General features: G+C 40.0%; 2 protein-coding genes across 2 annotated transcripts in view; one reads left to right on the forward strand and one right to left on the reverse strand.

Moving 5' to 3' along the window:
* The window catches only part of slc1a7a (solute carrier family 1 member 7a), a 37804-nt gene extending 35337 nt beyond the window's left edge, over positions 1 to 2467 (forward strand). The window contains exon 11 of the mRNA XM_074650592.1: positions 687 to 2467. Coding sequence (XP_074506693.1) covers positions 687 to 956 — 270 coding nt within the window. The 3' untranslated portion in view covers positions 957 to 2467. The remainder of the gene's footprint in view (positions 1 to 686) is intronic.
* A 3062-nt stretch (positions 2468 to 5529) lies between these two features.
* On the reverse strand, positions 5530 to 26144 carry scp2a (sterol carrier protein 2a). Its single transcript, XM_074650593.1, has 16 exons — positions 25982 to 26144; positions 24173 to 24230; positions 23975 to 24046; positions 23597 to 23728; positions 23334 to 23398; positions 21824 to 21950; positions 21625 to 21688; positions 21437 to 21523; positions 21084 to 21234; positions 18702 to 18849; positions 17052 to 17159; positions 13809 to 13962; positions 13457 to 13553; positions 10900 to 11029; positions 8490 to 8569; positions 5530 to 6156 (listed from the first exon to the last, which is right to left on the reverse strand). The coding sequence occupies exons 1-16, from the start codon at positions 26033 to 26035 to the stop codon at positions 6061 to 6063; spliced, it is 1623 nt and encodes a 540-aa protein (XP_074506694.1). The 5' UTR covers positions 26036 to 26144; the 3' UTR covers positions 5530 to 6060.
* Positions 26145 to 26665: the final 521 nt, after the last annotated feature.

Raw genomic sequence — 26665 nt, forward strand, 5'->3', positions numbered from 1 at the left:
GCCGTTTTCCCTGCATCCAGTCGTTATGCAAAGCTATTCTAATCAACGCCCGGCTCTAGCTGCATAGTTAACAAATAGAGAGTCATCATCATCTAACTCTCAACAGGGAAGCAAATTGTTACCGTTTTGCCCGAAACTTTCCCTTATATAACGTAAATGTCTTACCTTAGCATCACCTGAAAATAACAATTGTTGAGTTTTTGTTAGCTTAGAATGAGACGTTTATATCTACACAGGGAGCGGGTCCTCTTCACGGAGCCGGCTGCATGTTTCTACAGTAGCCCAGAATGGACAAACCAGACACTGGCTCTAGAGGGGGCCATTCGCGTTTCCCCTTACTCGCATCGGCTACTGTAGTTCAGTAGTTCAGTAGTTCAGTTGGTTGCAATCTGCAACCTCACCGCTAGATGCCGCCAGATCCTACACACTGCACCTTTAAGTTTACTCATTCATCCTTTGGAGGCCAAAGCCTAAATTATTCTGATGATGGTGAATATGTAAACAAGTGACAGGAGACTACATTCAATCTTCAAAGTCATAAACATGTCATTTCATCTGTCAATGTGACAGCTGTGTATAATCCAACTTTTCCATAAAACATCACTATCCAACCTCGGATATAAGCTTTTTTTTTAATGAAAGATATATTTGAAAATTAAAAAAGTAACGTGATTCTTCTTCTCCAGGTGCCTCTGATCTGTGAAACTAAGCCCATGATAAGCATCCAGCAGATGATGACCTACCAGAACCAGAAGAACGGCTGCTACCAGCCGCCCCCGCCGGGCAGCAAGCAGGACCACCGCGCCCCGGACGTGGCTCGCCTGATGCAGCTGGAGGAGGGCATCCGGCCGCTGGAGAAGAGGAAACACGCTCACTCCTCTCACCACAAGAGAGGAGAGCACAGGGACAAGGACCACACTTCCATTGATATGAACGGGCTGGAGACTAACGTATAAAAAGCAGCTGCCCTGCCAGCAAGCTACTGGCACGTCCACAGCTGCAGGACCGGCAGGAGAGGAAGGCAAATTAAAGATTGAGGTGACTAAGTTCACACGCTTTTCCCCTCCGAGAAGGAGAGCAGCCCAGGGTGGATGAACGCAGATGACCCTGGAGGAAAAAAAAAAAGACGATTTTTGTTTTTCTACATAACCTAAATAATGACCCACATTTGATTGTGTATGTTTGTGTGTGTGTACATATTTATCAGAGATGTATTATTTGGTACAAGCAGTGTGCTGCTCTCTAGCTGACAGACATTTCAAACTGGATCCTGATCAGGGTTTCACAAAGATCCCAGCCAGATCTGTGAGTCAGCCAAACTCAAAGGAGTGGAAATGGAGAACATAATATCAGATATAATTAAAGGAACCTATTCCTCTGTGGACTGTGGCACAAAAAAAAAACATCCATACTTATCTCTTTTTATTGGTTATTATCTGGTTTGGCATGTTTTTAGCATAATATTGGTTGGGTTTTTGTATCTTTCTTCTTTTTTTTGTCATTCTGAACTGTATAATGAAACTGAAAATGATGCCTGTTTGGAGCATTCTTCCAATAAATTCACTGACTTAATAACAGACAAAGTGGGACAATACAAGATAATTCAGCTTTAACGATATGCAACAGTTTTGTTCAGATTCAGGTAAAAAACATTTCTCTAATTTGGGCTAAAAAACAAAAACAAAAGGGATTATGTACGATTTCTCAAATGTTCTCAGCCACATCTTTCCCTGCAATTCTCTTCTCTGCCTTGTTGTCCTGACTCTAAGTGGGTACTCTGCCTCATACCTGCAGTACTGCACGGTCATTGCCAGAATCAAGACAAAAAAGATGATGAAGGTCGCGATGAAAACGAAGACGAGTGTTTGCCCTTGTGTCGAAGTCATGTTAAGTTGTCTATGCACCCCATTGTATTTCCTCTTTGCCTTAAACGACCAAAGGAGAAGCATGCGGGACCACGTGCACTATACGCCGAAAACAGCTGAGACAAAAACAACACAACAAGTCGACAATCACAGGTCAAACTCTGTCCATATGTATGTGATATATGCTGTACATGTATGTATTTTAAAAGTTTAAAAAAAATGTAGATTTTACTACCATGTCAGTATGTTTCAAGAGCTGCCATTCTGTATTTGTATAAAGTCACTGTAGTCTAAAAAATTTATAAAAATGTATCAAAAACGTCAAGAAAATGAAAAATATATGAAAAATGTACAAATATTTTACTATTGAAGTTATTTTTAATGGTTTCGGAATATGAAGTTTGAGTTATAAGAACTGCAGGTGCAATAACGGTTCAAGTATATGACATTTCAAGGATTAAAAACTGCAAAATTAACGCTTTATTTAGAAATCAGACAAGCCGTATCTTCTCTCTTAAAAGGCACCCATACCTGCAGGTGTTTAGTTAATAACCTGAGCAAATGTCATGTTGAAACATGAATAAATCTCAACGTAAACTAAAGCCAACGGAGCTGTTAAATGAATAAAAAAGGGGATTTTTTTATAAGATTATTCCTGGTTCAAGCTAAGCCAAGTGCACTTGTTAAAATGTCTCCATATTGAGGTGCACTGTGGCACATGGTCCACTCTAAAGACGACCATGTCAATAAATCATTTCAAGGACTTTAGTACGACAAAACACTACAACATATATTCTACACACTGTAACCACACAGCAGATTACTGTACAGGCCTTTACAGTGGGCTTGTATGAGGAGTAATTTCACTGGGGATTTTAAAGCTTTGTGCGGGCGAGACAAGATCAGCCTTGGAGTAGGATGGGGATATAAAAATCAGAGAAACACCATCAGCAAGGCCGCTTTGGAGGAATTGTGTACAATCTCCGACCCACTGACCAAACAATCAGGAGGCAGATTGAATTATACTATACTAGGTAACTGCATTTGTCGGATGCACATAAATCATACCTGGCATTTTTCCCGGGTATGATATTCAAGTTGAGAGTGTAAATATGACAGCAATGTTATTTGTGTTATATGTCATTCTACGTGGGCAAACTCTGGAGTCCAATATGCACTCAATACATTTAATACATATACTATATTTAAAATATATTGAGAAAATATCATAGATTTAAGTCATAATGTTCTACAAAATGTTGCGTAAAAAAATAATGTATGTGGTGGAAGAATGGGATGCATGTCAACTCGTACATTACGGCTATTTATCACATAATAACACCAGAACATATAGACTGAAAACTAAAGGTTGCTATGGTTACATAATGGGCTTCTTTTATCAATGGTTCCGAAAAGCTGAATCAATAGTTGTTTGCAGTTTATTATAAATGTGACTACCGTAGATCCATTAAAGCTCCTTCGTCTTCGTAAAAGATAATGATTTTCTCCTTTGCAACAACTATAGTTGCCATGATGTTTACGACAACGGAGCTAAAGGAAGCTGGCTTCGTTCTGCTGAAGTAAAATCAGTGATGTATTGGATATTTTATAACACAAACTTCCTCTTACAAATGAAAGACTGAATTAATTAGCTGCTACATCCATATGGCATCCCACTCATTATATATTAGGTCCAATGAAGGTGTTTTTAAAGCAACTGACTCAAGAGAATCTTGGAAAAATACGTTGAATTCAGTGCTATTATCAAACATTACAGTCTCGCTTTAAATGATAATGGACATCTTCTGTACAGTGGTCTTTTGTTTTGGTGTTTAGAAGCTGCCATCTTCAGTGCATTACGGTCTCTATAACGCACAATTCACCCTTAAATTCAAAAGGACTTTCTTTGATATTGATTTCTTCTTCTTTTTAAAAAAAAAAGAAGACGTTTAAAAAAGGCTATGCCACTGGAATTAGTATGCGTTACCAGCGCTAGAGAAGATGAAAAGGTTTGGAAAGCCTTGAATTTAAATGGTTGTAAAGGCTGAGGATGGAACACATTTGAATTTAGCTCCTCTATAGTTGTGTATAAATTATTATGCTATTAGATATCGGTGTCCCAAGGTCAGAAAGCAGAGCATGTAATAGTGTCTTTCACTGTATAAATCTAACTTCATGTACCCGGTCTGTTCAGTGTGCTGTTACGACGAAATGTCTGCATGAAAGATGCCAAGGTCCAATTTTTCAGATATAGATATAGGCAGGTGAATTTAGGTGTAGCAGAAGTTCAATCCACTGAACAAACGTCAAAGACCTTTGCAGAATTGATGGGTCTCATTCAAATTCAGTCCAATATTTACTTCTACTTTCTAGGAAAACTTTGAGCCCAGGTTATTTATTCGAGCTCATGCTGAGAATCTAAAGTTGATTTAAGGTGAACCAAGCCTGACAATCCTCCGCTAACACCACTCCACTCCACCTCACCCCATCCCACCCCTTCACACTGCGCTGGTTACATTAGCCCGCTGCTAATGGTCAGGGAGGCAGGCCAGCCATGCAGCCTGTGTGCAGCATCTGAAAATGCCCATTTGGCCAGCTGGCCACCTGGCAAAAGGCACAGATGGGGGGGGGAAAGAGGGCTAAAGGGAGTTGGCCGGATAGGAGCAATTAGGAACGCAGGCTGGATCTGGCAGAAGGTGCACGGTGGTGGGCGGAGGGGGTGGAGGCCAACAGGGAGAGGTCGGGATCAACTCTAAAAAAAATTGAACAAATGGGAGAGGAAATGGAGAAAGAGGGAAGTAGGGCACAAAGGCTGAAAAAACAGCAACAAAAACAACCCAAATCCCTTTGTTTGAATGCTATCCAGAGAGAACTAGTAGAGAACTGTGCCACTGCCGCTCGTAAACAGCACTGATGCTGTTATGTGCACAAGTATTTCGTAATTTGGATTAACGCAAACAATAGTATGATGGCCTTATTACAAGCTGTGGTTCGCAAGGGGTTGAGCTGGATTTTAAAATGTTTCTATTTAGAGTGCAAACGTTTCAGTCCATGTTGGACTTTCCTCAGAGCAAGATGAGGCATGCATGATGAGTCCCCCCTAAATGTGGGTTACTCTGCATGCAGGTGCACCTCGTCAATCACCGAGGGTTTGATTCAATAGACATGACGCAAATTGCCCAGCAGGTCAAGTCGTGACAGACACACAGGGACAAACAAATCCATAGCATTGACATATTTTCATACAACAAGCTTATACACTGGGGACAGAGACAATATAGAGACACAGAAAACAGCTGATATATAGTTCTTCATTTAGCCCACTGGGGTGTAGCGTGTAGCGAGTCATCATGTCAATGCCACAAAATGACAAATCCGAAATAGACTGACTGCCATATGCAAAGTGTTTCACAACAGCTGATTTAGGATCAGCACGGCGGATAGCACTTTTATGTTCATTGATTCTGAATCTAAGTTGTCTCCTTGTTTTTCCTACATATAATGGATGCCTCATTTGAGACATGCAAGGAGGTAGAAAAAAAACTGTGGCATTGTCCAAATGTCCCTGGTGGGTGGAGTTTGTTTTTTTGTGTGTGTGCAGGCTGAAATAGAAAGATAGTAAATATTGATATACCTACCTTTAAGGGAAAGACAAATTCAGAGGTTGTTATTGTCAGCGAAAGATTTATTTTTAAAAAATTAGATAATTGCTATCATTTACAGACGTATACAGTATTCTATACAAAATTATTAAAATGGTTGAGGCCAAAAATGGCTTTAAAACCACAATCTTAATGTCATAGACAGATTTTAGAGGCACATTGAGTGTTTTAACTACATGATTAATCAAACAGGGAGGAGCGCCATATATATATTTTTGCAATTTGCACTGATGTTGCATATAAGCAAGCAGCTCCTCAAGCCTCTGGATGTGTCAGACTTTATATCACACGTAAAGGTTACGGATCAAAAAGATTAAACAACACATAACAGGGTATTAAAAATTCTGTGTGTACTATGCAGTGAGTGTGCTCTGATATCAAAGTAGCAGCTGGATTTGAAACTTTATAGATCGTCTCAAAGATCAAACACATCATCAAAGTACTCCATAAGATTGTTGATTAGGAGGAATTAAGTTTTCCAACAAGTTTGTCCATGAAGTGCTGCTCAGAGGACAAACGGCTAGCTCCGGGTCTCACAGCTTGGCCTTTTCTGGTGCAATCTGCAGGTTCCGCAGCTTCATAGCCAGGCCCATGTTCCCAGCGATCTTCAGTTTCCCTTTGAAGAACGCCTACGGACAGGAGTTAAGAGGGAAAATATAAAAAAAAAGTCGACTTATAAAGAGGACCTATTATGCTTTTCTCCTTTCCTTTATTGGGTTATATAGTTTTTTGTGTTGTAAAAGGTCTGCAAAGTTACAAAGTCCACGCCAAAGCGAGTTACTCTCCCCCACAGAAACACTCCTGAACTGCCTGCAACGCCCCGTTTGAAGTCCCGCCTTTTCTTCCGTAACGTGGTGATGTCACCAAGTAACACATTTGCATAATACCTGCCTAGCGGCTAGTTTGGCACGCCCTCAAACACAGCTTGTCAGAGCGGAGCTGGAGCTGAGTCCGAAGAGTTTGGTTAGGTTGACCAATCACAACAGAGTGGGCCAGCTGATCAATCAGAGCAGACTGGGCGTTTCAGACAGGGTGAAAAGAGGTGCTGCAGCACAGCCGGTAAAAGAAAAGTACAGTGTTTTTTTTAACATTGAAGCATGTAAACATGTTCTAGTGGAACAAAGGCTGGATGCAGCTTTGAGCCTCGAGCTAGCACTTATAAATCTACCACGACTCATAATTTTTAATAAGCTTCACCTGCCCTCGAACTATAGAGGCCTCTGGCTTTGGTGCTCTTTGCAGTTCAGAGGATGTAGAGAGGTGGATAATAACCCTACTATCAGGTAAACAACCAGAAGAGTTACATGCTCCCACATGGACTAATCATTTACCCGAGCACACCACTCCTGGACAATAACAGCCATGTGGGGGTCAAATGAAAGGCTTGACAGAAAGAACACATAGATCAAACATTACAGAACATCCCACTTGTTCAATTTCAGCATTACTGGGGGAACATCACAATGTTTATCTGTCACTAAAATACTGAATAACTTTATCTAAATTTAACCAATTTTCTTAAAGGTGCAATTGATGACATTAATGTCATTCCGCCACTAGATGTCGCATTCTCCCTCCTCCGTTCCACTGCGTTCACTTCACAACAAGTCGCTGTCCGTTCGATGCACAACCTGCATGTTTTACTGTCGAGTTGAGAGAGGCTCAGACACTCATGTCAAGTGATGAATGTTTGCGGTGGAGTAAAAGTAATTTTGCGAACATGTAGCTATAGGCTCCAAAGAAATTTAAAATAGGTTACTTGCTAATTATCACCTAATTACTATGAAATCTGCGGACCTGTAAAATGAAGCGTTACCAATGAAACTCATTAAAACTCATTAAAACAGTCTTGGTTAGTTTTTCCAACAATCACCAACTCTGGTTCAGTCGGCGACCCACTTCTGAATCCCCTCCGATGAGCATCTTCATCTAACATTGTTTGAGGGAACTATAACATTTCTAAAAGCTCTGTGGATTTTTTTGATTATTATTTGTCTGCATAAAAATGTTATCAATAACACCTTTAATGGTATTTTTACTCATTTGGCATCTTGGTGTAGGAAGTGTTCGTCGATACTTCTACATGATTTTTCTTGTGTTTCACTGCACCTCAGTGTGTGCTGTGGGCCAGTTGGATACGGCTGCACTGGCAGAAATGCATCAGTCAAACTTGCACTTTGCCAGCAAAATATTCGCAGCATGTCAGTGTCAGAAATAGATCATCATTTCTCAGAGGTTATGGGGAGGCCAGCAAAATTAACACCTAGCGTACTGATAATGAGTTTCCTGCTGCTTTAAGAGTTCCCCCGACTGAATAAATGGTTTTAAAGGAAATGTGTCCATAGAGGAACCATTCAATTATATTAAGTGGAAAAACAAAGGTGGTAATCAAGCAGGCCGACACGTATTTAGCCCTTTACAAGCAAACAGATAGCTCTGTGAAAAGAAATATATGTCTATGGGAAGACACAACAGATGGGTTTGGCTGCCCAAAAGACATGCATCAGAAAAGAGAACAGTTTTTCACTTTTTTTTTTTTTTAGACACAAATCCAGGGAATTCAAGGTGCCTTCACACATGACCTGTTTGGTCTGGTTAAAACATACTCTGGTGCTTTTTTCCCCCCGTTGACTTTGATTGGTGTGAAAGCCTTCTATCAAACTTTGGTGCGGACTGAACAACTAGACCGAGGTCCATTTCTTACTGGACTGTGGTGCGGTTTGTTTATGGTGTGAATGCAAACTAACCAACCACAGAACTTGATGATAGTGGATATGTGATTTTAGCATTCATAAAAAAAAAAAAACTACCATTTAATCCGTTTGGGATCGTCAATTGGAAATTTGGAAATCAATCTCCTGACCTGTGAAAGCGTAGACTATATTTATATTATTCATATTTATATTTGTAAACGCGTCACCATGTGAGTGCAGATAGATAAGGTTAATGCATAAATACATACCGTTTGTGCGTTCAACTTTCCTGTCATCAGTTCCAGAAGATCCTCGTCACTCATGGTTAAGGTGCAGTCTGCCTTTTTACCTAAAAAAAAACAAAACTTATTTATTATAACCAACTACCACAATATAGCAAATGCATCAGAAACAAACGCATATTTTGTAGATCCTTTGACGCACATTAAGGAAAGATAATCTCTATGTGCTCACAAGATAGAAAAGAACAACCTGACATGACTCACAAAAGGAAAATGTTTGTCGCCATTACCGCAATGTTCTAAATAGAAAGCACTCCAGAGTACACTTGAAACTTTCCATTAGTGTACAAAAACATGTGTGCAGCACACAAGTGCAATGATGTTTCTTTCACTGACGCAACAATTCAGAAAGCATAAGGAAAAATTGTCCCTGCTTTGTTCTGACACAAAATGTCTGAATGAAACCACCAGCCTGTTAAATATAACCTTTTGCACCATCATTAAAACTGGCATGATTTCCGCTTCGAGCATAACGATGATGCATCAATATGCTTGAGGCATCAAACAGGGAAATCAGATGTTATTTTTTTCTGAAGAAACTGTGTGTATATATGTGTTTTGAATTGCTTATTGTTTTGAGCAATCCGCAATCTTACAGTCCTAAAATGCGTTATATAAATGTCTCTTTGAAAAGTGAACGGTACTATGAGAGCGATGAGAGCGAATCAACACAGGTAGCTAAACAATGAGCTGGGACTCATTATAAAGCTGCGTAAAGCTGCAGATTCAGGTTACGGAAGAAAACGACTGGCCCGATTTTCATGAAAAGTGCAACATGGCCCCTTATGGGAAACGGCCTTGACGGGGGTCTGCGCTCTCCGAGTGCTCTTCAAGTTCTCAGTAGGTTCATCACTACAAGCGACCCCCGTCACATTGTCATTTAATACATCGTTATTATAAAATGATTGCCAATAACCACTTTAAAGTCTCACTTTGTAACCTTTCCTGTACAGCGCCCACTGTGGCAATTACAAGATAATGTCACGTTTCCCTTCATTCTCCTGAGTGGCTTTAGAGACGTCATCATTAAGGGAGCTGACGTACGGTGTGTTTACTTCCTGTTTTACTTCTGTGATTAAACTAATGTTTATCTGTGATATGCTAAAATGTAGTTAGACAACATTAGCTACAGATGGTCATACCAGACCAAGTAAGGCTGTAGCAGGAAAACATTATTGGTCAAGAGGAGTGTATTTTGTTGTCTTTTCATTTGTAATGATTGTGTTATTTCAAAAGTGACATAGTCTAGCCGTTAACATCTCTTACTTACCAAATGTAGTACTGTCATACCATACAGGCAAAAAACAAACAACAACAAAACAATAAATGCATTTTGACGGAACATCTCCGAAAGATTTTCCTAAAGATTTCTTTCCAATTTTCTGAACAGCGAGTCAGATGGAGAGGCAAAAACCTCAGAAATAGAGGCTTGGATCCAGAGAGCATCACAAGAGGGGGGCAGCCTAATGGAAACAGTCAGGGGGCTATTTATGAGATGGTGTGTGTGTGTGTGTGTGTGTGTGTAACATCTTTGAGTGCGGAGGCCACATTCGGTTTAAAAAAGGCAGAATACAACTCCTTTAGCAAGACTACTGCCTCTAGCATATCGACGATATGTCAAAAATGCTTAAGGCATCAAAATGATGAAATGTGCTTTAGAGACTCTCCTGTGCGTGTGTGTGTGTGTGTGTTGCTCTTTTCCCCCCCTGGCTGTGAGTTTTTAATTAGTGTCATGTTTTGATGTCCATTGCAGCAGCAGCTTTATCAGTCTTTAAATCCAACTCAAAAGATAATTGTTGTGGTGAAGACTGTGTTCAAAATGTCAACTACTTCAGAGGCTATATAACTATCCAATACACAGCCAGACAGCCAACGCAATCTCTAAACCAGTATGAATCTGAGGGCGTTGAACCTATTTCTCGTTTGAGCTTCAAGGAAAAAGAGCCAAACAAAGAAAGAGGTTCAATCCCAAGCTTGTACAACCTGTTTTACTTCCTAAACACAGACCACAAGTATCACAAGCAAGGGATGTGATACACAGATATGTGTGTGTGTGTGGTCTCTCTAAGAAAGAGAAAGCCATATGAAGTCCTGTCAATAACAAATGTTCAATGGATAAAAAGTGACACATGTTGGTGCACGTACAGCTGCTGAGAGATTTGTGTGTGAAAATGTCATGTTTTAACTTCAGACTGACTGCTAGAGAATTGTTATTGTATATTAAAAAGCAATATTTCTGAGAATCCCTTCGCTCTTTTAGTGACGATAACCGTGAGGCAAAAAGTAAGAGAATAAGGCCCAGGATGGAAATACATTTTAACATGTTATAAAAATCACACTGATGCAACTCCTCCAACACCTCCGCTGAGATACACACCTGCGTCAGTGCTGACAGAACCTTTGCCATTCTTCACATCCACGACCCAAGTGGCCTCTTTCCCGCCTGGTCCATCCTTCACTTTAAAGGCAAACACTCCACCGACCTTCTTCACAAGCTTCTCTCCTTCCTGCAGGGGAGTCCAGAAGGCTTTTGAGTCGACATATGATGGTTAATCACAGTAATATGGTTTTGTAATTAAGGTCGAAAACTGTCAGGTTAAAATTATGATTTGATTGTCTCTGTAATGGATACTTCGTATGCAATGCAGTTTAATGTTTACAGTGTATTCTGAACATGCCCTGTTTGAGATTCAGACTTCATCTCTGCAGTATTGCATGATGGGATCTCTGGCCACGTTCTGAAAATGCTGTCAATTTGCTCCCCAATCATTTCAGTGAAAAAGGGGACCGGATGCATTTTGCTTCCTGGAGCACAATGACTATGCCTCTTTCACATCTGACTGAATTTTAGTTTTTAAAAAAAAACATCTCTAAAATATTCTGTGGACACAATCACTCAATTTTGAAGAGCCACTCACATTTTACACCCTTTCAGTTGTAAAAGGAACATCTTCAAAAAACCCAAATGATTCTTGGCAAGAACGACCAGAGAGTCGCCTCGAATCATGTCCGCTGTTGAGAAATGTGACCAACACTTACAACCACCAATCAAACTGAAGTTCCCTGCAGTTATTCAGAGCCACAGGCTCTTATAATCTACCAGTGAGCAGCACAGCTATTGTTCAACATCACATTGCCAACTAAAGTGTAGGAAGGGATTTGGACAGCCAGGAGTGAGCAGAATTCAAATCAATACGAATATATACTCCACATACATCCTCCTGCCTCCTGAGGCTTCCAGGCACATCAGCAGCTTTACAGCTGACCACTCCTACACATCATTATTGTTAAGCGGCTCCCCTCGGCACCAACCCCCGAACCGTCAGCCTCCGTCAAATGCAGGTAATAACTGACAATCAATAACAAATCACAGGCTCAAATGGTGCCTACCTTCCATGAACTGTTTGTACATTTATAAAGGAGGCCCAAGATAACAGCATGACTAATGCACATAAAGTACTGGTCTACCTGATCTTCTCCAACAGGTCAAAGCACAATTATAAGGCTTGAACACAATGTTCTACTGTTGACCATGTCTTCTGGTAACATAAAACAACACCCAGTTACATACGTGGGTTGTCAGTGTTGAACTAACAGGTTTCATTAAACGGCTTTGTCGAATACTCGATTCTGATTGGTCAATCACTGCGTTCTACGGTCTGTTATTTCTTTATAGCAGACCGTTGCTATGTATAACAGACCGTTGCTATGGGCGCCGTTCTGATGTCGGACTCTGGTGGACTGACAAATTATTGATTTCTTAAGCAAGTAGCCGTGTAATAAGCGGGATAATGTACAGCTAGCGGGTCACTGTTGTGAAGTAAACCCTGAAGCAAGCCCCCAGGAAGTGCAGGTCACTGATCCTAATTTTTGTAGTAGCCAAACGGCGGTACTACAACTTCCGTGTACGTCACGTGATGCCATTGGGCCCAAAAAAGACTTTTCCCATAGACTTACATTGGGAAAGAGACGTTTGCAACTCAGCGGATAATTTCTTTTGAGGTAAATCCACTCACCAGTACGAACACTCTAATAGCCCTTATTTAAATCATTAGGTCCTAAAAGTTGTAAAACCCACTAATAGCCAAATCCAGAGTTATTTCCCTTCCTCCGTTCATGTGAATGAGACCCAGACCGCGACGACAGCGTGACATTGGACCCCGTGACCGAGCCATGTGACCGAGCGGACGCTACTGCGCATGTTCCATGGGCCCAATGGATGCGGAAGATCGCCGGAAGATCCGAGTACTTTTCCAGACGGAAGTCGAGCCATTTTGGCATCATGCGCCACTGAGCAACTTTCATAGGAATGAACGGGGCCCCGCCTCCAACGCTGTATCAGGTTCTCTTAATAAATCCATGCCCTGAAGGGCTCGCTGTACATTATCCCTTACCTATATTTTTGATTTGTGAATCATTGCACTTCCAAAGCATGATATATTACATGTATAATATTTGTTGAAAAGTGGTCTATAAATAACATTTACATTGTTGTTGATGTTCTACTCTAACAGTACATACTATACCTTTATAAAAGTAATGTTCACAACACAGTGAGTCCTTGATGGCTATAAAGTCCTTTTAAATGCCGAGGCAAAAAGTGTGTGTGCTACATGGCCCTGAAACTGCAGTCGGCTGTTATGGCTGCTTTTGTACATAAAAACATCTAAAGACCATAAACTGCCCACTGAGAGAAGATAGACTCACAACCACCTTTACTTTTCTTTTATGGACGCATTTATGAAATACTAATGAACCCCTACGGTATTAAGGGCTTACGGGCATATTTGCATAACATGGAGCGATCAGTAGACAGGAAGAAAGAAAAGGGAACAAAGAAAATCTAAGATATGGACGCATCTAATTGGATGCAAATACACTGATTCCATAGGATCAAACACAGGACGTGTGAGGGGGACAGTGTGCCGTTATACCTCCTGTAGCTGTTTTTCTATCTCTTTGAAGACAGGGTAAGCTTTAAACCCCTCCAGACCGCTGGCTGAGCTGGTGGGAACAGCACCTACGTGGGAACTGTGGGAAGCAGAAAGAACAGCAAGAATAAAAGTACAAACTATGTGGAGAAAGCTATCTGAGGTTTCACTTTGATTCAGACACATGTAAAGCTGTACAAATTTCAATCTAGAGTTTATGTTGCAGAATAGGAACATTGGATAAACAGCAATGTACCGTATCTACAGCCCAAATGATGAAGAGAAGAGCTGTTAATAGATGCTTCATAAAGTATCTAACTGAACTAATGACAAATCGTGGTAACTACTTCCTCACCGGGCCTCCTGAGGGAATCCCAACTTGTAGAGAGTGACAACCACAGCTCCTCCCAAGCCAATGTTGTGTTGCAAGGCCACTTTTGCCCCTGGGACCTGCCTCCTGTCAGCCTGCCCTCGGAGCTGCCAGCACAGCTCTGCACACTGGGCCAGACCTGAGAGAGCACAAGGAGGGAGAGAAGAAGGAAAAGAGGTTGAGGCTGGCGCTACCCGTAGAGGGGGGAATGTGGTGTAGGGTGGATCTGGCAACGTCATACACAAACTGAGGAAAGGTACATTAAATAAAGTGAGAAAGACATTATCGGGAACTGTTTTTGAAACCCTTGGTTCATTATGTTTTAAAGCTGCTAAATGTGAGATTGGGAGTATTTCTATTGCCTCCGCACGGCTCTCAACATGGCGACAGCTGAGCCGACAGCTTATGGTGCTAACAGCGGCAAACATGAAAACAACGGCAAACCTGCTGACAGAGCTAACAGTGTTAACCTGGGGGGGGGGGGAGGAACTGGAGGGCGGGTGATACACTTTCGCAATGGCAGCGTCGGTCAGGACGGCGTTATCAACTGTAACCGCCGTATGAGAGCAGCTCAGAGTGGCGGCCGTGAGCTAGCCAGCGGGGCATATCAAACACAGAGTATGGCTACAATCCCGTCATGTCTCAGTCTCCAGGTGAAGACACTAAAGCATTCTGCAAAGTGTTAAACACTGTATCTTCACAACGAGAGGGGTGACAAGTTGACTCCTAATCTGACAACTCCCTAATCTCGGCACTGACGGCTCCTGCGCTAGCGTTACAGCTAAGCTGTTCATCCCTTCTGCTTAATGAGCTTTTGCATTTCTCCATTATCCCAATAAGCTAAAGGACTTAAGAGTAAAGACCTCTTCATGTTGCCTCTTTCACATTGTGCAGCACACTCCTAATCTTCTCCATGAGGACTCGTTAGTGTCTAAATGCCAATAGGAGAATACACTGTTGGTACGGCTATTTATCATAATAAAGAGCCTCTGGATATCACTCAGACATATTGTTTATACACTATGAAAATGAACATTCAGAAATCGTCCTTCAGTAAAGTCTTCTAAAGGGAGAAGATTATAAGGCTCTTTTGATGATCACAAGCCCTTTTAAATTCTGAAGGGTAAAGGCATGTGGTAATTCACCACATACACACTTCAATGTCCCTGGATGTCAGGTTAACACACAATAATCACATCCTCCTGAAGTGGCTCACGCTACCTCCTCAGACTGGGTCCCTGCACGGGTCAGTAAATTAGCCATCAATATCTCTGCTCACAGTTCCCGAGTACAAAGGTCACACCCAAGATTAGGAGCAACACCATGGATCAGAGAGAGCTTAGAGCTGATTGGGGCACTCCCACACTGGGAGAGTGACCCTGGAGATAAAGGGAGCGCTGGTGACATGAATGGGGAACAGCACTGCAGAAATAATGAGCTAGAGGGAGTGATGGTTGAGATCGTATGAATGCAATTGATCTTTCAGAGGTTGTAGCAGCCTCAATTTTGAAGCTAGAGTGAAGCTACTGAAGATCATATGAAACTAGAACCTAAGTAATCCATTGGTATCAACCATGTTATACTAGCTTGTCGTGAAGGAGGCTAAATAACGCTCCAAATTTACGCAAAATTTTGGCGAGGAAAAACTGGCATGGCCATTTTCAAAGGGGTCCCTTGACCTCTGACCTCCAGATGTGTGAATGTAAATGGGTTCTCTGGGTACCCACGAGTCTCCCCTTTACAGACATGCCCACTTTATGATAATCACATGCAGTTTGGGGCAAGTCATAGTCAAGTCAGCACACTGACACACTGACAGCTGTTTTTGCCTGTTGGGCTGCAGTTTGCCATGTTATGATTTGAGTATATTTTTTATGCTAAATGCAGTACCTGTGAGGGTTTCTGGAGATATTTGTCATTGTTTTGTGTTGTTAATTGATTTTCAATAATAAATACATACATCAATTTGCATAAAGCAAGCATATTTGCCCACTCCCATGTTGATAAGAATATTAAATACTTGACAAATCTCCCTTTAAGGTACATTTTGTACAAATGAAAAAATGTGATTAATTTATGATTAATCGTGATTAATCATGGACAATCATGCGAATCGCGATTAAATAATTGATTTGTTTGACAACCCTACAATAAAGATGATAAATCAAAGTCAGAAATCTACTGATCTGTATCACAAGAAGGAAAAATGAGAGAATACAGCACTGTTTCACCATCTGTGTTTGTGTGTTTGAGTGCACACAAACCTAAGCAGCTGTGACCATGTATAATATGAAAAATGGTATGTGTAAGAAAAAAATATTGGACCTGCGAGGTAGCCTGGGTGAGTCAGCTGCACCGCTTGTCTCGTCCCTCAAGAGTTTAATATGTGGAATGATTACAGGGGAGGCTTGTCAAAGCCACAGCCTCCTGCCCTCTCACAGGCAGGCTTACCCTGCTACAAGGTGGCCATCACTATGGGACACATGCCACCTAGTGGCCACAGTGGAAGTTTGGCAAAGTTTGAAGATATCCACCAGCATGCACATCACAATAAACACTATTGTTTATATCTTCTGTACGGTGTAGCAAGTCCCATTCATCTGCTGCTCCAAAAAAGGGGGCGACTCCTCTGGTTGCAAAAACAAGTCTGATTGTATAGAAGTCTATGAGAAAATGAGCCTACTTCTCACTTGATTTATTACCTCAGTCAACATTGTAAACATGAGTTTATGGTCTCAATCACTAGTTTCAAGTCTTCTTCAATACAGCATGATGCTCATTTAGTAAATTATGGTCCCATTTAGAGTCAAATAGACCATAAAGCAGGGGATGCTTTAGGGCGTGTCTACCTTGTGAGTGACAGGTTGCTACCACGGCGTTGTCCGATCTTGGAGTTGTCTACGTTTTCGTCTTACAACTTTAACCCTTTCACAGTGTGTGTTTTCAGTTCATGAAAGTTAATTGTAACATTTTGGTCGCCTAAAAATGTCTTATTCAGCCTTCGGTTGTACTTATACCTGGTTGCAAAACAACAAAATGCCGACGGCCAAAATGCCGAACTCGAGGCTTCAAAACAGCAGTCCACAAAACCAATCGGTGACGTCACGGTGACTACGTCCACTTCTTATATAAAGTCTATGCTCTCCACCAGACTGGATTATGTATTGCGTGTTTTGTCCTCCAGTACGCGACAAGAGGCTTTCATCAAGACACAGAGGCTCGGCTCACCTGTGGCGCCCAGAGGATGTCCTTTAGAGATGAGACCACCGCTGGGGTTGACCACAAACTTGCCTCCATATGTGTTGTCGCCTCGGTCAATCATCTCTCCGGCTTTACCTGCAGATCAGATCACAAAACAGCACAGAGTGAAATCTACAGTTTAATATTATGACGTTAATATGATATCATCAGTACATGCATGGTAGTATTGTGTTTTTAACAGCTGTTTTATTGTTTTTAACTTTTATTCTTGTAAATCACTTTGTGAATTGTGTTCTATGGAAGGTGCGTCTGCATCTTTGGAAATTAACTTAATAATAATAATAATAATAATAATAATAATACAAACATACCTTGGTGTGTATATAGTAGAACATTTTATAGAAAAATATTATTTTTTTTTTTTTTTTAAAGGATCAATTAAAAACAATCACATGTGAAGAAAAGTTTAAGCAAACTTTTTCAAAATATTTCATTTGTATAGGTCTATTTGAAAAGGGAAATGTAAGAAAGGGAGTCGAATAATAAGTGCCTACAAATAAAAAAAGAAATACTACAAATACTATGAAGTTGGTCTGATGTACGTCTGTATGTGTATCTCTAGACCCCAATATACTAATAAGAGCTGATGAATGTTAACCAAATGTAAGACCATAAGTCATGCCTGGCAGATTAATCTAATTTAACATTGCACTGGACAAGCCAATACATCTCTGCAGTCAAAGATATGACCTGGTGAAAGTCAAATCAATCAAAATGTACTCATAGTTTCAGTCAATCGTACACCAAATCAGCGTTTTCCAGAGTGAATATATTTGTCACGCTTGCTCTGCAGCATCAGTGAGGAGAAAATGAGCTGTTCAGCAACACCGATGAAGCCGTCAGTCCTCCCACATAATGGTCGGGTGCTTCTGTGCAGCAGCGGCCAAGTATCTGTTGGCTCCAACTCTCTATGCAATCACTCATTTGCTGTGTCAATAAAGCTGATCAAACATTATGAGAGCTGTTTTTTGAATCCCCTGCGTATTGTGGAAACAGATGTCAGTTTTTAGTAGCGTTGAATCCCATTTGGGGGAAAATACTGTCAGTTCCTGCATGTATAACAGTCTTGTCATGCCTGTATGGTTCAGTGATATCTGAGGTATTTCTGGATCACGTCCTGCAGTGCGACACTAGTAGGCAGGCCACAGGTTTTATTCAGTTTCCGTTATTACTGAATTTCCCACAAGAGCGGAGCTTGAGGGAGTGCCATGTTCTGTGTTTAGCCTCACAGCCAAATGGCCTCAAAACCGAGTAACAAAGAGGCAGGAAACTACAGGCAAAGTTTCTGAGAATGAACAAATCATATTTAAATTCTAGTTTATTTAATTTCAAATATATTCAGCGGGTTGAGACAGGCGGAAATTGGAGGCTGCTCTACACAATATTGTCACACACTATCCACTCAGCTCAGCATCCCTGTAGGAAAGACTTTATTTGATAATTGCTTATATCAATTCGATAAAGATATTCCTAATCCTGTCCCATTTTCATGTCTATGTATTCTCCCAAATGTAGAAACTTAAATACAGGTAGAAGAAGGACAGTTAACTGCTCTAACAGCCCAGTTTTAAAATAGCTATAGGGGGATAAAGTACGTTTTAAGCGCTGCAGTCTCACCCTCTGGACACAGCCCCAGAGCCTCATACGTGATGAGCTCATTGGCTGAGAAGCAGTCGTGCAGCTCGATCACGTCGACGTCGCTCGGCTTCAGACCTGCGGTTTCATAACACTTTCTGGCAGCCGATTGAGACATGTCATATCCCACCTGAACAAAGAACAAAAGAAGTATGTTTAGGAACTCATTTAACGAAACAAATTCATCATAATGAAGTTATCTTTCAGGTCCCGATCAATCATAAGCACTTATAGCTGATAACTAAAAGACAAGACTTAACCTTCAATCCTGGTTGTGCTTCGACTACACAGTTTCAAATGTCATAATGGAATATTGATATTGTGACGCCCTTTAGCAATGTAAGTATTTTTTAACTGTATAGAATGAAAGAAGTTGGCATCATTTAAGTTTTACTGCATTTTCAGTTCATGAACTTCAATAATATTGACATCAGAAAGCAATGGACACAATTTAGCAATATTTTTCTGCTGCCATACCCCTCTTAAAAATCAGTTTCCCTCCAGCTGTTAATAATTGATTTGCATGGAAGAAGGCAGGGAATAGCCAAAATAGGAAGACGTCTATGAAGATCTTTAGCTTTGTCACATGAATGGAGAATTAATGGGTTACTAATATTTCTATTACATTTAGAGTAACACCACAGAGAGCCAAGGGATATTTTATATTTGTTATTTTCTGCAATGATCTTTTGCTCCAACCAGACCCAACTACCCGCTTCATATTGTTCTTTAACAGTGGATATCGACCATTATAGATTAATATATAACATGAATAAACATGTGGAATTCAGAAACTTGCAATGTATATTATTTGTAATTTTTTTGTTTTGTTTGTGTATTTTTGTTTGTTTTTCGAAAATAATTGTGCAAATATAAATAAAGTAAAAACTAAACTAAACATTCATTTTCATTATTTCTGCTGTCCTCCATGATGATGGCAAATAGCAAATTTACCCATCTCTTGAGGTTTTCCTTTATTGTTTTCAGGAGCACTGGAGATTTGATTATAATATAAATACTGCATGTCATTCCTTGTGCTTTCCATACAATAGGGGTAATGGTTCAAGTGCTACTGTAAATATGAGTGGAGATGCAGTAGAACCTTGTCTAATAGATCTAAACAGTTGAAAAGGAGGTGAAAATATACTGTAGAGTAGGATAGGATAAGAAACTTAACTCACTGTATACACCTTGTGTGTGAACGGGGTAAGTGTTGGTATGTAGTGTAAAAGCACTTGGAGTGGTTGGAGGACTAGAGAGGCGATATATAAATGCAAGTCCATGAATTGATTCAGCTCTTGACATTATATGAAAAAGTGCCCTCATGGTAATAGAGGTGAGGCAGCCGATAATGAAACCCACTTCATCTATATGAGTTCAAGATGAAACCTCTCTAGACGTACTGCAATACCTCTGCAAACACTTCATAATCATTATTTAACAGACTTTGTGGATAAAATGGTGCAAATGGTTTTTGCCTGGTTTTGGCAACGGGGAAATCACAGCAGAACTCATTGTGTGTATAGTGGAGTGAGGAAGGGGATCAGTACATCTTGAAAACATTTATAAAACTCGATGCTGTGACAGTCCTCCCCTGATACTTTACTGTCTTATTTAGGGTAACTTTTTAAGGTATATCGATACATTTTCAAACGAGATATAAGATGAGACAATATGGTTTATATCGATATAGTTTGATGTTGCGTTATATAAACCGTTTTTTTCCGTAAAGCCGTGTCAGTGTTTGCATCAATTTATTGAATTAAAGCAGTCCTCAATTATTTGTCTCAAACATACAGTAGCTTAATCTTGTCACATATGATATCTGTTTTAATAAAAGTGCTTCTGACATCTCACGTGGCTTTGACTTACAACTCAACATTTAGCCCACTTTGTAGAAAATACAGATATTTATTGTGTATTGCCATTCAATCTAAAAACACAGAGATATTATTTTTAGTCGTAATCGTCCAGCCCTACTGCAATTTATTTGATTTAGTTCAAATATTAGAGAGCACTTGTCATCATGAATGGAACCGAGGACTTATTCTCCATTTGTTTCAGTCTAACATTTTGCCTGCTTTCTCAACATTCTCAAGATATTTTCATTGAATAGTGCAAATGATGTTTCTTCATGAAATATAGCGCCCTAGTGAGTCGTACTAATTCCTTTAGTTCAGCCATCAAAGTGTGTTTTCTTACATATCTCTCCCTAGTTTTGGCTGTAATGTAGCTACATTTCTCATCCCCTAACAAAGTACTATTAAACTTCAAATATTTTGTTTTCTCTAGATCCAGATGAGGGGAGAATGTTACCGAGACGGTCTGTTGAGAGACACACTTATGTTAATGACAATATCTTACCATTTTAATGCAGCTATTTTCTTCAAACGTGGAGGCGATGTCGGTCACCATCTCTTGAGCCACAATCTCCACCGCCTGGTGCTCCAGATGGTGTTTCCTGACGAAAGCCTCGCTGGCCAAAACTGCTGCTCCGGCACCGTCTGATGTCGGGCTGACGAGACAAGAAGAGCAGGACGAGGAGACACGGTGGCGTTAGGAATTTAAGCATTTATCATCAATAACTCTGCACTTTGATCAAATAGAAATAACTGCTACTTGCTAGCCTCTGTCGTGCCATAGTTACAGTCGAGGCAGGATGATGAATTTATTTTCAAAAGATGACGACACTAACTGTGAATCAGTGAGGCTCTTACCAACACTGCAGCAGAGTCAGGAATTCAAACACCTTCCTGGAGTTCATCACCTGATCCAAACTGTACTCATCCTGGAACTGGGAATTCCTGCATGGATGCAGACACACATATTCACACGCACACACATGAATATTATGTAAATTCAAGGATATTTTTGAAGCATTTTTTTAAGGTTAACCCTGTCTTACGGGTTGTTGGTGGAATGCTTGTGGTTTTTCCAGGCAATTTTGGCAAAGTGTTCCGGCTTTGTGCCTGAAGGAGATTCAAAAAATGACACAAACATTTATAGTAAAATCATGACCTCAATGCAAGATACGACCATCACTTTCACATTTTAGACCGGCTAGTAAGCTGTTTCTGTATCTAACACACACATGTAGCATGTACCGTATTTCTCCATGTGCTCCCTGCCGGCGTTGCCGAACATCTGTGCTGCTGCTGGAGCTGCCACCATCCCGTAGCGGTTGATCATCACCTCCATGTGCTTGTCCATGGGATTGGTCCTGTCCATAAACTAGAAACAGGTCTTTTTCAAATAACATTTTACTTTCACGAGACATCTCAAGTGGAGAATGATGGTATAATCTGGCGAATATGCATTTAATACATAAACAAGCTGGGATTTCCAAAATGTTCAGAAACAGAATTGTATAAGCAAATAAATCCATAAACATCTGGAGTGAGCTACCACATCTGTACAGGCATATAACATAGCAATGCCTGTTTTGTTGATAATAGATATTAATGTATTTCTATTAGGGCCGTCGATTGATTAATCGCAAATTAATCGCACATTTTTTATCTGTTCAAAATGTACCTTAAACGGAGATTTATCAACTATTTAATACTCTTATCAACATGGGAGTGGGCAAATATGCTTGCTTTATGCAAATGTATGTATATATGAATTATTGGAAATCAATTAACAACACCAAATAATGATAAAATATCATCCAGAAACCCTCACAGGTACTGCATTTAACATAAAAAATATGCTCAAATCATAACGTGTCAAACTGCAGCCCAACAGGCAACAACAGCTGTCAGTGTGTCAGTGTGCTGACTTGACTATGACTTGACCAAAACTGCATGTGATTATCATAAAGTGGTCATGTCTGTAAAGGGGAGACTCGTGGGTACCCATAGAACCATTTTCATTCACATATCTTGAGGTCAGAGGTCAAGAAAATGGCCATGCCAGTTTTTCCTCGCCAAAATTTAGCGCAAGTTTGGAGCGTTATTAAGCCTCCTTCAGGACAAGCTAGTATGACATGGTTGGTACCAATGGATTCCCTAAGTTTTCAAGTTTCATATGATATCAGTGAACTACTAAAAATTGAACTACAACCGAAATATCAATAGCATTAATGCGTTAAAAAAATTAGTGCCGTTAAACGATTTTGCCTTAACGCGTTATTATCGCGTTAACTTTGACAGCCCTAAATTTCTATATTTGTTATGTTTTGGTAACAAGTTCAAATTGGATTTTGACGAACTGCTTTTTGTGTTTGAGGTTTGTTTTTTTAAAAAGGTAGACCTTTTTATTATAACCGCTCCCCCTTGCTCCCCTGTAGTAGGAATTCACTCAATAGCAATAAGCAGTTAGTGAAAACTAATAAAAGAAGGCAGATGTTCATTATTTCTTCATTTCTGGGGTGCAGCCATACTAAGCTGTTGTATCTACTGCGATCCGTTTTTTAAATGTTTATCAATGAGGTGTATCCCTCTGAGGACGAGTGTGGAGCTGGTATTCTTTCTTTTCAGCAAGAACAGCCATACAGATAGCAAAAACTACATGGCGAGAACACAATAAGAACAAAACCTGTATGAGTGGATTGCAAGATAATGTAAAGTGTTATACGTCCAGTACAACAACCCACGGCATATAGTTTTATACCTTTGCGGACAGAGAGCCCCTCTCCATCTTCTCAAACCCGAGAGCAAGCACACAGTCAGCAAGATCTGCAACAGGAGAGGAGAAGGGTTTTTCTCGTAAAGTTATGACTTTATTCTCATTAAATTACAACTTTTTTCCTGAAATATTATGACTTTATTCTGGAAATCTCTGATTTTTATGTGGCCCTAATACTCCGTCATACTTTGCAGCTTTTATAGATTAGATTAGATTTATAGATTTTCAAGGCGTCCTGCTCGACTCACCTCCCTGAACGAGCTGGCGAGCCATGAAGAGAGCGGTGGAGCCCGTGGAGCAGTTGTTGTTGACGTTGATGATGGGGATCCCCGTCAGGCCCAGGCTGTGATAAATAGCCCTCTGCCCACATGTGGAGTCCCCTGAGGGAATAAGGCAGAGGAGAAGATGTTAATCCTTATTTATTTTACTTTTTTACTCAGATAATTACAATATGAGAGACTTTTCTTGTATGACCAAAAGCATTTTACTTAAAATTACGTAACAATTATTTTTTTAGTGTTTATGTTCATTGTAATATAAAAGTTGATACTATTCAGTATTTCAGTGGACGACATGTAAAACATAAACAATATACAAAACATTTTATTTGAGACTTAATGTCTTACCATAGACGTATCCTACACAGGCTTGTTCAATGGAAGAATATGGGACTCCTGCATCTGCTAGAGCCTTTTGACCTAAAATAGTATGTAGACATATAATAATAAAACACTTTTGTTAGGCGATAAGAATCATTTCACAGATATTCAGATATGATATCTTTTGAGTGACTGAACAATGTTCATATTCGGAAAGATAAGAACCTGCTTCCTTGGCCATGTCAGGGTAATCATAGTCGCCTCGGGCTCCAGGCTTGTCAAACTGCAGCAGAATACAGAAAAGTGGGACAGTCAGACGGTGAGTGTCAATCAAAGTAAGCACTCACTGCTGTTTTTCCTGTTCTCGAGTAAATATTAAACTTTATTGTCACCGTAACCTTTACATTAGATGAACCTTAAACCTGCAGGCTTTGTTTTCAGGCTTTAAAAAATCTAGCCTGTGATGGGAGAATTTGGCCAATCACAGGTCATTTCAGAGAGAGAGAGCGTTCCTATTGGCTGAAAACGGAGGCAGCTGTCAATCACTCCCAAACTCCGATCAATAGTCAAACTAGGGAGCGGTAAAATGAGAAAGTTTGCTCCGGCTGGTGGGCGGTGCTTGGTATTTTCTCAACTGTTCTCACCATGGCTGCCGGGTCACAAACTTTCTTTGAAATCTTTTAGGAGCACCAGAGGACACCGGAGGACACAGAGGCACACTGTCTCATGCACTACTGTCATAACTTTTTTAAATCATATTTGCTCCAATTCGACCCACTGCTGCTTTAAGTGACAGAGTCACTCTATTCAAGTTGTACTTATAAAATGGTTGTGATGAACTTGACATGCAAATAAAGCTGAAACGATTAATCAATTGACAGAAAAATAATATGCACCTATTTTGATAGTCAATTAATCGTTCTAATCATAATCAAAAACATTCTCTAGTTAAAGCTTCTCAGAATGAGAGGATTTGCTGCTATTCTTTGTCATCCATCATCGTAAAATTATTATTTTTTTTTACATTTTTGATGGTTAATTGATCAAGCGAAAAAATAATCTGCAGAGTGCATATTAATTAATAGATTTATCCTTTAATACTTATTTGTAAAGGCATGTATTTATACATTTTATATTTAGAATTATAATCATTTTAGTGAACTTGGAAAATATTTCCTGACTTTTTGGCAACATTGAACACATTGTTATGCAACCTGAAACCTCAAGAATATTAACACCCACATAAAATAATAAAATATAAAACACAGTAAGTGATAGCACTTTTAAAATAGTATGAAAAAAACAAGAGAAATATTGTTTATATACTATTCAGTGTGACAGGAGCATCAATAAACAGCTTCATAATGACAACATTATTACACTTGAAGCACCTGTAAACATCCTAATGAATCCCCATTAAAACACACTAAACTGACATTATCTCTCAGTTCATAACAAAAAAACAGAAACAGGTGAAAAAGGGCAAATTGTTCAACTCCACTAGAAGAACCAGGAGACTTGACATGAGACTTGAGACTAACTTTAGCTAAACAGAGTTCACAGCAGCCTGCTGCAGTGATAACCATCAGCACAGATTGTAACTCTGTTGGCCCTGAACTATGGACTCAAAATGTAACTGTTAGACATGAGAGACAGAGCCAACTATGTTAAGAGGTCAACCCAGACCTGCAGCTATCTAACTAAAAGAAAAAACATGCTTAAAACTACAAAAACAAACTGAAACAATGCATCTTGTTTGGGCTAACTTAGCTAGCTAGCTAATGTTTACAATGTGTAGTGACCTTTGTGACACATGTCTTTGAGAGTTGTTGATACAATATGAGCACAATTAACAGTTCACTACACTGTGGTTACTAAGGTTTTTGTCTAACTGTGACAAAACAGATGTTTTAAGAGGAACATGTTCAATGCAATCTGAAGTTAGCTAACTAAGCTAGCCTCAAGTCTTATTACACAATGTCAGGAGAGCCTTGCAGACTGTCTGAGACTATATAAATATATGAATAATATAACCTTTGTCATGCCCACACCGATGACGAACACCCTGTTCTTCTTTCCAGGTGCCATGGTCGCTTCTCTTCAGCAGCTGGTCCTCACAGAGATGATAGTCCCAACAGCAGAGAGCAGACAGCAGCAGCACTGACAGTACCACTCACTGTAGAGCAAAGGTCGTCTAGTCCAAAAAGGAGGCGTCACTCGGTAAGAAAAAAACATCACCATCTATAGAACAAAGATCGTCTACACCTGATCTGATGAGTCACTCGGTAAGAAAAAAAAAACACCTTTCTGTGGGCATGCTGGAGAGAGTTATCCTAAAAACAAAAGTGTTCTCTTTAAAAACCTTATTAAATAACTTAATTAGAGTTGCGTTATTGCCAGCTTTCGCTTGTGAACAACTTATTATTTTCCTTTATTCAACCAGGTTAGTCCCATTGAGATCAAATATCTCTTTTACAAGGGTGATCTGGCCAAGATAGCAGCAAGACAGTTATAGTGAAAGTAATAGACAACACATAAATTAACAACATTATTAAACTTGCTCATACAAAACACTTGCACACAGTCAACCTGGACTGCAGCGATTTCACCAGAGCCTTAAACTCATTCGAGGTAATTAAGTTTTGAAGTTGAAGATCAGATTGTACATTATTCTAAGCAGTAGGTGCCGAAAAACCTAAAAGCTTTCTTTCCAAATTC

This window comes from Sebastes fasciatus, chromosome 11, assembly GCF_043250625.1.
Source record: "Sebastes fasciatus isolate fSebFas1 chromosome 11, fSebFas1.pri, whole genome shotgun sequence".
In the NCBI taxonomy this organism is placed as follows: domain Eukaryota; kingdom Metazoa; phylum Chordata; class Actinopteri; order Perciformes; family Sebastidae; genus Sebastes; species Sebastes fasciatus.